This window comes from Miscanthus floridulus, chromosome 9, assembly GCF_019320115.1.
Source record: "Miscanthus floridulus cultivar M001 chromosome 9, ASM1932011v1, whole genome shotgun sequence".
NCBI lineage: Eukaryota > Viridiplantae > Streptophyta > Magnoliopsida > Poales > Poaceae > Miscanthus > Miscanthus floridulus.
The window spans coordinates 21,942,357-21,958,302 of NC_089588.1; the positions used below are offsets into that span (position 1 = coordinate 21,942,357).

General features: G+C 52.4%; 2 protein-coding genes across 7 annotated transcripts in view; both read left to right on the forward strand.

Annotated features, from left to right (window-relative positions):
- Positions 1-15,946, forward strand: part of LOC136483533 (uncharacterized) — a 68,392-nt gene that overhangs the window by 48,881 nt on the left and 3,565 nt on the right. For all 6 annotated transcript variants that reach the window (XM_066480624.1, XM_066480621.1, XM_066480626.1 and 3 more), the window contains 2 exons: positions 13,384-14,868; positions 15,232-15,858. In XM_066480624.1, coding sequence (XP_066336721.1) covers positions 14,044-14,868; positions 15,232-15,858 — 1,452 coding nt within the window. In that variant the 5' untranslated portion in view covers positions 13,384-14,043. The remainder of the gene's footprint in view (positions 1-13,383; positions 14,869-15,231; positions 15,859-15,946) is intronic.
- LOC136479431 (uncharacterized) lies at positions 3,662-4,249 on the forward strand. Its single transcript, XM_066477306.1, has one exon. It carries the CDS (start codon positions 3,662-3,664, stop codon positions 4,247-4,249), a length of 588 nt encoding a protein of 195 aa, XP_066333403.1.

Sequence of the window (15,946 nt, forward strand, 5' to 3'; positions counted from 1 at the left end):
TCAACATTGATTCGTCTGCATGATCAAGAGCGCGACTACGCCGCTTGCTGGGCCCCGCCCCCCAATGGTTGGCTCTGCCTCGGCTAACTCCCGAGGGTTGGCTCTACCTCGCCCAACGTCTGAGGGCTGGTCCCACCTCGCCCAATGTCTGAGGGCTGGCTTCGCCTCACTCGATGTCTGAGGGCTGGCCCCGCCTCGCGCGACGTCTAAGGTCTGGCCCCACCTCGCTCGACGTCTGAGGGCCGATGCCTATGACGACATTACCATAGTACCGACCCAGGAATCAGGGGGAGTAGATAAGGCAAGATGCTCAAGTCAACCACAATACCAAGGACCGTACCCTATGCACCTATAGGACAGTACCATCAGGCTATGCCAGAAGGGTGCTTTGCAACCTTCCAGCATGGCAGAGCCCAAACAGTATTGTAGGCGCTGACATTTGCCTTACAGTGTTGTGGGCGCCGTCATTTGCCCTTGGCAACGGATCCTTACGAAAGCTCACGACAACCACTACAGTCCAAAAGGAAACTAGCATCACCCACAGTATTGGATGTGTTGTCACTGTGTTGCATGCTCCCTATATGTCCGCTGATCAGCACGCTGGTCCGCCACGCCGCCCGTCGGGGCGGTATGGGATGTGACAACCCGCTGACAATACCAGGACATGGCATCGTCAGCGGATAGATGCGCAGCGTGGCCCTGTTAGGGTCAGCGGACATGTGCCTAGTGTGGAACTATCCCTATCACCGCCTGTCATGCCAGCGGGGCCCGCACAGAGGAAAAGGAAGACCCAGCGTCCTTCAAGGACTTCCTTTGCCTCTTGTTTTCTCTTTTATCCCATCTGTAATCCATGCTCTCCCTTGGCCTATAAAAGGGAAAGCAGGGCACCCCACTAAGGGGATGGATTGACCACATCACATATCACACCACATCATAGCAGAACCACTAGCATCGAACCTTGAACACATAGCTGAGTAGCGACCAAGCTCTCGGCACCCATTTGATCTTTTCATCAGAGACTTGGGGCCTATCCCTCTCTCGCTTGTTTGTAACCCCTACTACGAACTTTTCAGTGCTAGTAACACGAGCAGTAGCCATGAAATGGACATAGGGACATTCTGCCCGAACTAGTATAAACCTTGTGTCTTCTTAGCACACCATCTGGGTTAGATATGCAATAATACAAATTTACTCGTTCGTGTTTACTCGAAACACTGACAGTTGTCATGCTAGGTTGGGGCATTTGCGTGTCCCGACATTAACATCAGGCCACGGATGGCTAGTGATGGCATCAGGTGGGTCCCGGGCGCACACGTGCGCTTTGGAGACCTGGACTTCATTGTCATGATGGAGGGAGAGCTGGCGCGGGCGCCTGTTGTTGTTCAACCTTTCCACTCCACCGGATCCAACGCAATCACTGAGATGCTCGAGGAGCTATGGCTGCATGCACTGAAGGCCCACGCCCCCAGAAGTGGCTCGATCCTTGACTTCGACTGCAGAAGTTTGGAGTATCAGCTCGGCGTCTTCCTAGGACCCTAATAGTCCTAGGAGGACCTATGCCACCTCACCTCCTTGTTCACCAACATTGTGGCATAACTTGCCGGAGGAGAGCCGTTCTTTCCGAAATACCTCATCTGGAGCGCCACAACTGTGCTCCTGTTCGGTCTCTGCACACCGTAGAGACCGTTGGCCACCTTGTGGCGTAGCGCATGATCCCGCCCCCTATGAATGATGAGTTTGTGGGGGTGATCGAACATGTCATGGAATCTTTCCATGACCTCCTCGCAGAGGAGCCGGAGTCACCCTCTGGCTCTGACTCCAGTAGGGGGAGCTATCACCCCTCTCATGAATGCTTCATGATAGATACCTCCAGGGGACACGTCGAAAGCATCCATGAGGAGGAGGCTACCCTGGTGAACGACCTCGACGATGAGGCTAGGGGGAGATAGCAGCCCCACCTCGCATGCGGGTGGAGCAGCTGAAAGCTCGACACCGAGATATCGTGGAAGCGCGACTCTAGCTCGAGCAGGAATGCGCGGAGCTCAATCGGGAGATCGAGCGCCACGGAGACGATGGGCGCGCACGCGCCATGGCCCATGACATGAATTGAAGGATCATCACCGATGAAGAAGCCCTCCCTTGCTTTGCCCGGGCAAGCTAGAACATCGCCCCTATGGTGGCCTTGCCCCGTGGTCTTCCAGAGGCCACGATGCCCGAGGATCATTGGGCTCACCATGAGATTCGCAAGCTACTCGAGCGTGAGGCGGCGTAGCAGGCCGAGAGCTCGTTTTCTCAGCGACGCGAGCTCGACACCAGCCAGCACACGCCCTCAGAGCACCCTGGCAGGGACGCATCGGTCCACCAGGAGCCACAAGGCGGTAGGCAGCGCACCACGGTCCCGGTGCGATAGCGTCTCGGCCGCAACCATGATGCACGCAACACCCTCGATGCCCACAGGCGTACCTATGATGACTCGATAGAGGGAGCTAGCCATGGCTATCACCATCATCATGGCAGACACTACGATAGCGACGGGGACCGAAGCCCGAGCCCTGGCCTACTGGGGCCTCAGGCCTTCGGCCGACACATCCTCAACGTTGCCTTCCCACTAAGATATCGACCACCAAACAACATCCCAAAGTACTCTAGGGAAAAGAACCCCGAACTATGGCTCGAGAATTATCAGCTTGCCTACCAAGCCGATGGTGTGAATAATGACGATTTCATTATCCGCAACCTTCCATTGTTCTTGGCCGATTCGGCACGAACATGGTTGGAACAACTTCCGTCCAACAGAATCCAAAGTTGGACAGACCTGAAGGAGATCTTCGTGGGAAACTTCTAGGGCACTTACAAGCACTCTAAGAACCCATGGGACCTCAAGAACTACTAGTAGAAGGCTGGAGAAACCCTCCGTGGGTACATCTAGCGCTTCTCCCGGTAATGCAACAAGCTACCTAACGTTGCCGATGCCGACGTTATAGGAGCTTTCCTATCTGGGACCACCTGTGAGTCCCTAGTTCACAAGCTAGGACACAAGGGCCCATGATCCACTAAGGAACTCCTTAACATCACCACCAGCCATGCCTTGGGTGAAGAAGTGGCCGGAGCAATCTTCGATTGCCTCACTGGCAAGGCGAGGCGGGACGAGAACGCCGGCGAAGGCGCCTCTAATCATCCCACCAAAAAGAAGAAAAAGCAACGGTGTGAGGGCTCACTCATGGCCGCCACTGACCGCAGGGGTGGTCGGAAGCCCATGGAGGGCACTCCGAACCACTTTGAAAAACTACTCGAGGGGTCATGCTCAAACCATGCCTTCCCCATCAAGCATCTATACAAGGACTGTAGCCTCATGAAGTGGTTCTTGTCCAGAGGCTCCAACAAAGGGGAGCATAGGAAGGACCCTGACCCTACCATGGATGACACCGAGGGGAAGGATGACGGCTTTCCAACACCGGATGGCTACCTCATGATCTTCGGAGGATCAGCGGCCTACGACTCACCGCCAGAAGGTCGTGCGCCGCGAGGTCTATACGACCAAATCGGCCACGCCTACCTTCCTCCAGTGGTCAGAGTCCGCATAACGTTCGATCAGACCGACCACCCAGAGAGCATCCCGTAGCTGGGGAGATACCCGCTCGTGGTCGACCCGATCATCGGCATGAAGCGGCTCACCAAAGTACTGATGGATGGAGACAGCGGCCTCAACATCATGTACGCCGAGACGCTCGACGCTATGGATGTCAATCGAGCGCGCATCCGACCAACCGAAGCGCCTTTCCATGGCATCATGCCTAGAAAGCAGGCCATGCTGCTTCGGCAGATCGATCTGCCCATCACCTTCGGGGGTCCGTCCAACTATAGGATGGAGACCCTCACCTTCGAAGTGGTTGGGTTCCACAGAACTTACCATGCCATCGTGGGACGACCATTCTACACGAAGCTCATGGCCATTCCCAACTACACCTACCTCAGACTAAAGATGCCGGGCCCCGGCAGGGTCATCACCATCGGCACCTCCTTCCAGCACGCCTACGAGTGCGAAGTCGAGTGCTGTGATCATGCCACAGCTATCATCGCCTCTGAGGAGCTCGCGGCCATCAGGAAAGAGGTCACCAAAGAAGCACCCGACCCTAAGAGGTCGGCCGGGTCTTTTGAGCCAGCAAAAGGCTCTAAGGAGGTCCTCATAGATCCCGGTAGCCCCGAGGGCAAGGTGGTGCGCAATGGTGCCACACTTTCCTCTAAATAGGAAAATGCACTCGTCAACTTCCTCCGTGCCAACAAAGACATCTTTGCGTGGAAACCCTTAGACATGCTAGACATTCCGAGGGAAGTCACCGAGCATGCCTTGAAGATCCCCCTAGGCTCCAAGTTGGTGAAATAGCGCCTGCATCGCTTCGATGAGGGGAAACGCTAGACAATCGATGAGGAGATCGCAAAGCTTTTGGCTACTAGATTCATCAAGAAAGTGTACCACCTAGAGTGGTTAACCAATCCCATTCTTGTACGAAAGAAGAGTGGGAAATGGAGGATGTGTGTTGACTACATGAGTCTCAACAAGGCATGCCCAAAGGATTCGTTTCCTTTGTCGCGCATATACCAAATAGTCGACTCTACCTTAGGGTGTGAAACCCTCTGCTTCCTTGACGCGTACTCTGGGTACCATCAAATCGCGATGAAAGAGTCTGACCAGCTCGTGACATCTTTCATCACCCCCTTCGAATCATTCTGCTATGTCACAATGCCGTTCGGTCTGAAGAATGCTGGGGCTACATACCAATGCTGTATGCTCAAGTGTTTCGGGGACCTCATTGCGTGGACCTTTGAGGCCTACGTTGACGACATCGTGATCAAGTCCAAACAGGCTAATTACCTCATAGCCAATCTTGAGTAGACCTTTGTAAAACTCTGAGCAAACGACATCAAACTCAATCCCGAGAAGTGCATTTTCAGGGTCCCGAGGGCCATGCTGCTTGGTTTCATCGTCTTCGAGCATGGCATTGAAGCCAACCCGGAGAAGATCTCAAGGATGGGCCCGATTCAGAATATGAAGGGGGTACAACAAGTTATAGGGTGCCTTGCCGCACTCAGCCACTTCATCTCGCGCCTCGGCGAATGAGGTCTCTCCCTTTATCAACTTCTGAAGAAGGCTGACCACTTCAAATGGACGTTCGAGGCCCAGGAGGCACTTGACATGCTCAAACAGCTTCTGATGAAGGCTCCGATCCTAGTTCCTCCTACCAATGGAGAACCCCTTCTGCTCTACGTTGCGGCCACCATGTAGGTGGTTAGCGTCGCCCTAGTAGTGGAGCGAGAGGAAGATGGGCATGCCGTCAAAGTACAGTGCCCTGTGTACTTCATTAGCGAGGTCCTATCTAACTCTAAGACCTGCTCTCCCCAAATCTAGAAGCTCCTGTATGCTGTCCTCATCACCAAGTGGAAGCTACGCCATTACTTCAAGTCACATCCGGTGACAGTCGTGACATCCTTCCCCATCGGTGAGGTCGTCCAAAACCAAGATGCCACAGGAAGAATGGTGAAGTGGGCGCTCGAGCTGATGGGTTAGGGCATTGCATATGCCTCCTGAGCAGCCATCAAATCCTAGGTATTGGCTGATTTCGTAGTAGAGTGGACCAAGGTCCAAATGCCACCAGTGGTCGTCAACCAAGAGTACTGGCCGATGTACTTTGATGGATCGCTGATGAAAAAGGCACCGGTGGGGGGTTAGTCTTTGTATCACCCCTTGGGGTACGCATGACGTACATGGTTCGCCTCCATTTCCCCTCCTCCAACAATGTGGCCGAATATGAGGCGCTCATCAACGGCCTACGCATCGCCATCAAATTGGGCATTCGATGCCTCGACGTCTAGGGCGACTCCTAGCTGGCCGTCGACCAAGTCATGAAGGAGTCAAGTTGCCATGATGACAAGATGGCCGCATACTGCTGAGAAGTGTGCTAGCTAAAGGACAAGTTCGACAGCATCGAGCTCAACCACATCCCGAGGCACCTCAATGAGGCGGCCGACGTGCTGGCAAAGGCGGTGTTCGGCCGAGAGCTAGTGCCAACGGGTGTCTTCGCTAGTGACCAACACAAGCCCTTGGTTCGCTACAAGGGGTCAGAACAAGCTGGTGATGGTCCACCCATTCTAGGCTCAGGGGCTGACCAATCGTCGGTTCCATCCGGTCTAGAAGTCATGGAGCTCACAGAGGACCTAGCGATAGAGCCCGACCCTCTGGTCGACTAGAGGATGCCCTACCTCGACTACCTCCTCTGTGATACACTACCGATGAACAAGACGGAGGCCTGACGGCTTACACGTCATGCCAAGTCCATTGTTCTTATGGAGACCAAACTCTACAAGCGAAATCACACTGGAATCCTGCAACGCTGCATCCCTATCAAATGGGGGAAGCGTTTGCTGAGCGATATCCATGGTGGGATCTATGGTTATCATGCCGCGCCCAGAACCCTGGTCAGAAATGCATTCCGATAGGGATTCTACTAGCCTACCACGGTAGCCAACATTGAGCAGATCGTACGCACCTACAAAGGGTGCCAGTACTAAGCTCAGTAGACTCACCTACCGGTCCAAGCGCTCCAAACGATTCCCATCACCTAGCCATTCGAGGTCTAGGAGCTCGATCTAGTTGGACCTCTCAAAAAAGCGCCCAGGGGCTACACCCACTTGCTTGTCACCGTAGACAAGTTCATGAAGTGGATAGAAGCTTGGCCAATCTCCATGATCAAATCTGAGCAGGCCATGATGTTCTTCCTCGACATCGTCCATCGCTTCGGAGTCCCAAACTCTATCATCACGGACAACGGCACACAGTTCACTGGGAAGAAGTTCCTCTGATTTTGCGATGAATATCACATCCGCATCGACTGGGCCTCCATAGCGCACCTTCGAATGAACGGTCAGGTAGAACACGCAAACGGCATGGTCCTACATGGCCTTAAGCCTAGGATCTTCAACCGGTTGAACAAGTTTGGCGCAAGATGGGTCACTGAGCTTCCTGCGGTGCTCCGGTGTCTAAGGATGACCCCTAGCTAGGCCACCGACTACACGCCATTCTTCATGGTCTATGGTTCTGAAGCCATCCTCCCAACCGATGTCGACTATGGAGCACCAAGGGTCAGGGCGTATGATGAACAAGGAGCCGAGGCATCCCTCGAGGATGCCATGGACCAGCTAGACGAGGCATGCAAGGTTGCCCTCCTCCGCTCGACCAAGTACTAGCAGGCATTACAATGATACCACAGCCATCGAGTGCGGGGTTGGTCCTTCAACATCGGAGACCTGGTTCTCCGCCTTGTCTAGAGCAACAAGGACCGCCACAAGCTCTCCCCGCCGTGGGAGGGACCATACGTCGTCGTGGAGGTGCTCAGGCCAGGTGCCTAAAAGCTGAAGACCATCAACGGCGAGGTCTTCACCAATGCCTAGAACATCGAGCAGCTACGTCGCTTTTACCCTTAATAAACACACACTTTCTCTTATCAGTTTTATTATCAAACTCCCTGATCTTTCGGGACATCCGACCCTAGCAATGGTAAAAGGGTCGGGCCTCACTCGGGGGCTGATATGAGCACATTTATCAAGCAAACATTCTCTGTGCCTACCCCCCTTTTTACATTAAGACCTAAGAGCTAGGTTTATGGGAACAAGCTCTGAGTATGACTGGTCGGACTGTGGGAGACCTATGCCCCAGTGGCTACAGTATCTTTGCTCACCAGTGTGATCAGAATTGGCTCACCCGCACTCCAAGCTTTTACAACCTTAACAACGGAAAGGGTCAGAGTGCGCTAACCTTTTATACAAAAAGGCAAGAAGAGCTAAAAAGCTGTTTGCTATAACAAAATTTGAAAGCCTGTCCATTTGTTCAAGTTTCACCGCCTGGCTTATCTGCCTAACTAAATTCTTGCGTGGGATGTTTTCGTTCTTTATCTCCATAGGAAAATCTTGTCTCAGTAGGTAGCACAAGTCGACTTGATGGCTTAGCCACTACTGAGAAACAGGTAGGGAGCAGATAGGAGCCTGCTCATATCCAGTGGAGGCTTCCCGGACCCATCACTCTTACCATCGAGGTAAAATCGGTGCCCAGGTCGATCGAACGGCTCAAAGTCGCTGCCGAGAGACAAGCACCTTTACTTTATGCATTAATTTCGCTACCGAGCCTCTGACCCCAGCAATGGTAAGGGGTCAGACATCGCTCAGGGGCCAGCTAGAGTGTCTACCCGATAGACATTCTCTATGCCCAATCCCTCCTTACATTAAAAATTGGAGGCAGGGTGTGTGGACACAAACTCTGAGTAAACCTGGTCGGACCGCTAGGACCATACGTCCCAGCGACTATGGTGTTTTTGCTCACCAGCATGATCCGAGTCTTTGTCTCCGCACCCCAAGCTCTAGCCTCCACCTTCTTGGAAAGGGTTTGGAGGGCTTGCCTGCGGAATCTCCATCGAGGAGAGGCCATCAGGTCGCCCAAGTCGATCGAACGGCTCAGGCCGCTACCGAGAGATAGATAGGGAGTAGTGGGATACACCATGTAGGTTACGCCGGCTCTATCAAGAACATCAAATCCGGACCCCACACAGACATATCCGGTAAGAGCTCCCCGAATCCGTCTCTAAAGCCATCGAGGTAACTTTACCGACACCCACTTTTCTTTTCCATTATATTATCATCCATTCTCATTCATTCATTTATCCATTCTCATTCATTCATTCATTCATTCATACATTCATCCCATACACCCAAGCATTCCATATGCAATTGCTGCATCACAATGCTTCGTGTCGCGTCACGAAGCGGTAGTCGTCTCATTCGATATGAGCAGCGACCGATCAAGGTTCGAAGGCCAGCCTGTGAAAGCATCAAACAGAGCTAGGGGAAAAACCAAGATGAGCCCCAGCTGCGTTGCCTGACCCCGCTCAGAAGCGGACAGGGACATCTCGACCTTTCTCGTTCGATTCTAACCTCAAGCCAAGCCCACAGAATCTCCATCGAGGAGAGGCCAACGGGCCACCCAAGCCTATCGAACGGCTTAGGCATCTACCAGGAGGCGGGTTAAGAAGTAGTGGAATGCCACATGAGGGCTCTACCGACCCCGTCAGCGGATGACGGACCCGGATTTCACTCGAACATGCTCGTTAGCGAGCTCACCGAGCGCGACACTCGAGTCGTCAAGGCAAGTGCCGTTAGCTCAACCCCTCTAGTTGCGGAAACCAAGGATAGGGTGATGCATGAAACACGGGCCGACCCCTACTAAGACCCACTAGGTCTAGGGTCTCGAGCCACCTGACCCTAAATCGGGAGACCAAGGTTCGAAGGCTGGCCCCGTGGAGTGCCTGAGGCCGCCTCGCGTCGAACAAGAGCCAGGGGAGAAAACGCAGATGAGCCCCTATGGCCTCATCTCGACCTTCTCGTTCGATCCTAGCCTCTAGCCGAGCCCATAGAATCCCCATTGAGGGGGCATCTGTTGGAAGGTGGGTTAAGGAGCAGCGGAATGCCACATGAGGGCTTTGCTGACCCCGTCACGAACGACGGAACCAGATTCCGCTCGAACATGCCCATTAGCGAGCTCACTGAACGCGTCACTAGAGCCATCGAGGCAAGGGATGATTAACTCAACCCCTTCGGTTGCGGAAACCGCAGCCAGGGTGACAATCATGAAGACAAGCCGACCCTCGACTAAAACCCTTGCTATGCGTGGGGGCTCGAGGAAGGTCGGACTCACAGGGAGACCGAACACGCGGTCATAGATCAATAGCTCATATCCTAGGGAGGGGGTACGTGCGAATACAAAAGATGCTTTCTCCCACTAGCGTCGCTATTCTCTCCTTGATTTTTAGTGACATCCGACCCCAGAAACGGCAAGGGGTCGGATCTCACTCAGGGGCTGATAAATGTATAAATACACCTTTTCTGAAATAGTCGCCGCGTTAGACCTCTTCCTCACGTTAAGCCTAGCGGCAAGGTTTGTGGAAACGAACAACTGAGCATCCCTGGTCGGACTGCAAAAAGCCTACGCCTCGGTGGCTATGGTGTCTTTGCTCACCAGCATGATCAAAATTTCGCTCTTACACCTCAGGCCCTACGATCTTAACGAACAGAAGGGTTGGCATACATGAGCCCCTTTGTCGCATACAAAAAGGGAGGAATACAGATCAAAAAATAACTCTACAGCCTATCTAGGCCTAGGAGTTCGATAGTTGGCCCGTCAATGGGTTCGACAGTCGCTCCAAGCACCCCTACGATAAGGGGTGGAAAGGGATGGGCCCAACAAGCAGTCAATACCTAGGCGCGCGAACGCCATGGGCATCTCGGTCCATGATCGAGTCTTAGCCAGGCTGACCCTTACCGGATCCCCGTGAACGGGATGCCGGGATCCCAATTGAACTATCCAGCTAACGAACCACCAAATCTCACGACCATACCCGCAAAGGGTCTGACCTCAGCAAGGAGAAATCATCGTGTTCAGGACACGCCATGAGCAACAATAGAGAGCTAGGGCTCTCAAAGTCCTCTCTTTCGAAAAAACCTTCGAAGGAGTATTCTACTCCTCCATAGGCTTGGGGGCTACACCCACCGGGTGCGCTCGCGTGCACCCGCTGGCAAGTCAAAAAATCCCCTAGGCGATTCTGTTCAAATCACCTGGGGGCTCGAGGGCTACTGTCGGGGACCAATACTAGGGTACTCGAAGAGGAGGAGCTAATGTCCATCAACATTGATTTGTCCGCACGATCAAGAGCGCGACTACGCCGCTTGCTGGGCCCTGCCTCGCCCAACGTCTGAGGGCTTGCTCCGCCTCGCCCGATGTCTGAGGGTTGGATCCGGCTCGCCCGACCCCTGAGGGTTCGCTCTGCCTCACCCGACCCCCGAGGGTTGGCTCTGCCTCGGCTGACTAACGAGGGCTAGCGCCGCCTCGCCCGATGTTTGAGGGTTGTTCCCACCTCGCCCAACATCTAAGGGCTTGCTTCGCCTCGCCCGACGTCCGAGGGCTGGCTCCGCCTCGCCCAACGTCCGAGGGCTGGCTCCGCCTCGCCCGACGTCTGAGGGCTGGCGCCCAACGTCTAAGGGCTGGCTCCATCTCACCCAATGTTTGAGGGTTGGCCCCGCCTCGCCTGATGTCTAAGGGCTGGCTTTGCCTTGCCCGACGCCTATGATGACATTACCACAGTACCGACCTAGGAATCAGGCGGAGCAGATAAGGCAAGATGCTCAAGTCAACCGCAATACCGAGGATCATACCATGCGCACCTATAGGCAGTACTGTCAGGCCATGCCAGAAGGGTGCTTTGCATCCTTCCAGGCATGCCAGAGCCCAAACAGTGTTGTAGGCGCCGACATTTGCCTTACAGTGTTGTCGGCGCCGTCATTTGCCCTTGGTAATGGATTCTTACGGAAGCTCATGACAACCACTACGGTCCAGAAGGAAACTCGCATCACCCATAGTAATGGACGTGCAGTCACTGTGTTGCATGCTCCTTGTATGGCCACTGATCAGCATGCTGGTCCGCTGTGCCGCCCTTTGGAGCAGGATGGGACGTGACAACCCACTGACAATGCCAGGACATGGCATTGTCAGTGGACAGACACACAGCGTGGCCCTATCAGGGTCAGCGGACTTGCGCCCAGCGTGGAATTGTCCCTGTCACCGCCTGTCATGCCAGCGGGGCCCGCACAGAGGAAAAGGAAGACCCGACGTACTTAAGGACTTCCTTTGCCTCTTGTTTTCTCTTTTCTCCCATCTGTAATCTATGCTCTCCCTTGGCCTATAAAAGGGAAAGCAGTGCACCCCACAAAGGGGATGGATTGACCGCATCACATATCACACCACATCACAGCAGAACCACTAGCATCGAACCTCGAACACATAGCAGAGTAGCGATCGAGCTCTCGGCACCTATTTGATCTTTCCATCAGAGACTTGGGAACTATCCCTCTCTCGCCTGTTTGTAACCCCTACTACAAACTTTTCAGTGCTAGTAACACGAGCAGCAGCCATGAACTGGACGTAGGGATATTCTGCCCGAACCAGTATAAACCTTGTGTCTTCTTAGCACACCATCCGGGTCAGACGCGCAATAATACAAATTTACTCGTTGGTGTTTACTCGAAACACCGACACCACCCCTCCTCGCTGATCTAGCGAACAAATTGCAAGAGCGGCTTGTAGGTTAGTAGCGTTCTACTCCTTGACCATCTTACGGAGATCCTCTTGTAGTTGATCAATCGTCGTAGGATGAATGATATTGTCGGGGTTGAACGGATCCGTGTGATCACCCTCCTTGTTGTGTTCTTCAGACACGTTGCTTGTAGATTGATCTTCTTTTCCCAGCGGAGTCACCAAAAAGTGTGTTGACGTCGATTTGGATCACACACCAGCAAAGATTAGCTTGTCCAAGGACGCACACGACCTATCACGCAACAAGGACGTCCGAGATCAGTAAGACCGACCAGCCGGTTGGTAGAGCCGATTCGATGCCCGTTCTTCGTCTGAAAAGCTCAAGAACACCTCTCGGGAAGATCCATCAGGGAGGGGTACATTGAGGCTGTCCTAAGGTCGGCAAGGGCCACCTAGAACGCCACCGAATCTCATTGAGAGACGCGCCGGACAGCAGGGGTTGGAAAAGCTAGGGTAAATAAAAAAGGGTAATAGATGTTTTTTTATCGATTGGAAGTTGCATCCCTCAACTGGCCATGATCCTCCAATATATAGAGATGGAGGTGGCCTTATCCTATTAAGAAACATATCCAAGACATAATTTACAATTTTTCCACGTCAAAACATGAGCTAGGACCGAGCTAAACTCGAAGCAGTCTCAGACCAGGCAAACTGGCCTAGCCAGTATTCGCGGGGCTGAACGGCCCTTGCCAGACAGGATCAGAGAAGCCAGACAGACCCCAAAATCATCCTTTCTTCGTTTGAACTCCAAATTTGATGATTCAAATGTATTTCTTGACCGTCTTGACGTCGGGAACTTCATGTTGGAGCCCATTGCACGTGTGCTAACGTTTTTGCTGTCAACGAAACATAGTTTGAGGCATATATTTAATATGAAAATCGATATACTCATAAGTTCTCGCGTTCATAATGATATAGTTTATGTTAAAAAAAGGTCGTTTTGAGACTTTTTTCTAAAACGACAAATGTAAGAAATTTTGATGCATATTTCGAAGTTAATTTAGTTTACTTTTAACAACGTCGAAAGTGAGTAATAATTTATTGATATCTCTGATGAGACGATACGTGGGTAATTAATTTGCTACAAATTAAGTTCAAAACTATAACTTGGTCTATGCGTGCGTGCGTGCATGTACATGTACATGTATATATTGGGTTATTTTTCTCATGTGTTAATTTAATTATTGTTGCAGTACATGCTGAACTGGGGTATACCATCGGAGACGAAATTTCATTCATTTCATTCATGACGGATCTACGTCGCAAACTCGCCGAGCATCCAGACAGTGAGGATATCTTGGGCGGCCACAAAGACCCAAATCTCTCCGAAACCGGAGATCATCCAGTGCTGGCCAAGCAGCGTGCTGATGAACAACCGGCGAGGTGGATTCACGTCACGCTGCAAGCAGTGGAGGGAGAGGAAACGTCGTGGACAACCCTATTCATGAGGGATGACAACTTGTACGTCCTTGGTTTCATGAACCAGCAAGGAGATTCGTTCCAGCTGCTCGACGACAACAGGAATGCATCCACCAATATGGTACTCCCAATTACTAATGGACGCGATCCCGAACTCTCAAGATGGGGCGTCAGTTACATGTCCATGCTGGGAGCCAAAAGTAATGATCATGCCGTGCACAAACTGGAGGCGGCTCATTTGGGCCGTGATTTTGCGAAGAACGCCGTGCGCGTGCTGTCGAGCCACCCAAATCCGGTGGCTGGTATCGATCTGAGGCCTGGGGTGGCACTGGCGGGCCTGATCGTCATGGTCTGCGAGTCCGCAAGGATGAATCCTCCCCCACGACTCCTTTTCACGTGGGTGGAGCACCGGCACGGGATTCGCCAAGCAATTGATGATTGAGAACTTCTGGGAACATGGGAAAATGTCGAGCAAGCTAATGGCATGGAAGACCCGAGGGTACGCCAGCAATGTGAGCACACAGAATTGGCAACCGCACCCCATTCTGGAGCTACAAACCATACACCTCGTGCTCCGCACCCATACACCTGATCAGACTAAAAAAGAAGAAAAGAAGAAGACTCAACGTGGGAAGCCTGGCAGTGTCAACAACGATGGAGATTCTATTAATAAGCCCGGCAACACTGGCAGTGGTCGCGGCCCTCCTGGACAAAGCAGAGGTGGCCACAATACCAACGGATGTGGCGGCCCTCCTAGCCAAAGCGGAGGTGGCCGCGAGCGTAAAAGGGGATTCAACAATGGCAGCAATGGGAGCCCACAAATCCAACACAAGAAGGCCTGCAACATTGGCATTGGTGGCATCTCTGCTAGCAAATCATCGGAGGAGGCTAGCGATGCTGGCAGCAATGGCCGCCGTGATAGGAAATCAGAGGAGGCTAGCGATGCCGACAGCGGCAACGGTCCTGCTAGCCAAGCCGATGAGGCCGGAGACGACACCAGCAGTAGTGGTGGCGATTCTTCTAGCCAACCTGGAGAAGCCGGTGATGGTGACAGCAGCGGTGGCTCTGCTAGCCAACCCGGGGAGGCCGGTGACAACGGGGATCTTGATCTACGATGCCAGGGCCACGGTCGACCTCGGGTGGAGCTATTGGCCATACATGCTGATCTTCATGTCAAAGGCACGGAAATCATCGTCTTTGACGGCAGACGAGGCCAGATCATCTATAGGAAGGAGGAAGCAGAAGAGGAGACAGAACAGGTATACATATATTATGTCTTACTAATTTGTCAACTTAGGGCCTGTTTGGATCCCCTTCTCTACACTTTAGAGCTCTAAAAACATTACAGTATATTATCATTGTTTACTCCAAACAAATCTCAAACACCATATGGTCATAGACACTATTTCTTAGTGCTTCTTGTGAGTATTTGTATGCAGTAGTAAGATGATGCCTAGAGTATAGAAAATTAAAGGCAATTTGTTTTTGATCATTGCGAAAATTTTGCAGAATTTATCTTTTCTTTCTTTGTGTATCTTGGGAGGATTAGAAATAGTAAGATGTCTACTATATGAATCTTTTTTACAACCATGCCATATTAATCAAGCAGTGCATGCATGTAGGGAATGGTCGAGTTGGTTCTGACTGGACCCTACAAAGGCATCTCAGCTTACGGGTGCTTCGCCATTAAAATCAACATCCCACCTGCCACTGCCAGTAGCAGCAGTGGCGATGCCGGTGGTCTCATCCAATGGGAATGGGACTGTTATGATCCCAAGTACGCCGCCCAAGTCGACCAACTACCCGTGAGCCATACCATCTGCGCTCCGGACATGCGCCCCGAGGTAGCTGAGGTCACCTACGTTGTGATGTCAGATGCCCTGGAGGCCACAGTGCAGGTCAGGCTGCGACTCAAAGATGGGCATAACACTGCTGGCATTGGTGGTGAGATCACTGCACGTATCGACGGCTTGGAAGACAAATACAGGAGCGTCCTCTTCAGGTGTGCAAAGGGGACGCGTCATTGTTTCTCCCCAACCGATGACGACTCGTGGTTCCTTCTTGAGCTGGCGAGGAATGTGGTTGCAGTGCCATGCGGCAGTGCGCTTCAAATAGAGGTGAACCTCCAGATTGAAACAGGCGATGGCAAGAAAGTTGAATTGAATAATGTTCCTCTCCGCTTCGCCAATGGAAATAGTTCCAGTAAAACTGACGACGGCAATGAAGTGGAAGTCACCTGGTACCCGGAGGTAAACATTATATTGAAGACATTTTTTTATCATTTCTTATTCTTTTAACGAATACTAATAATCTTGTTGTCACTGGATGATTATTATA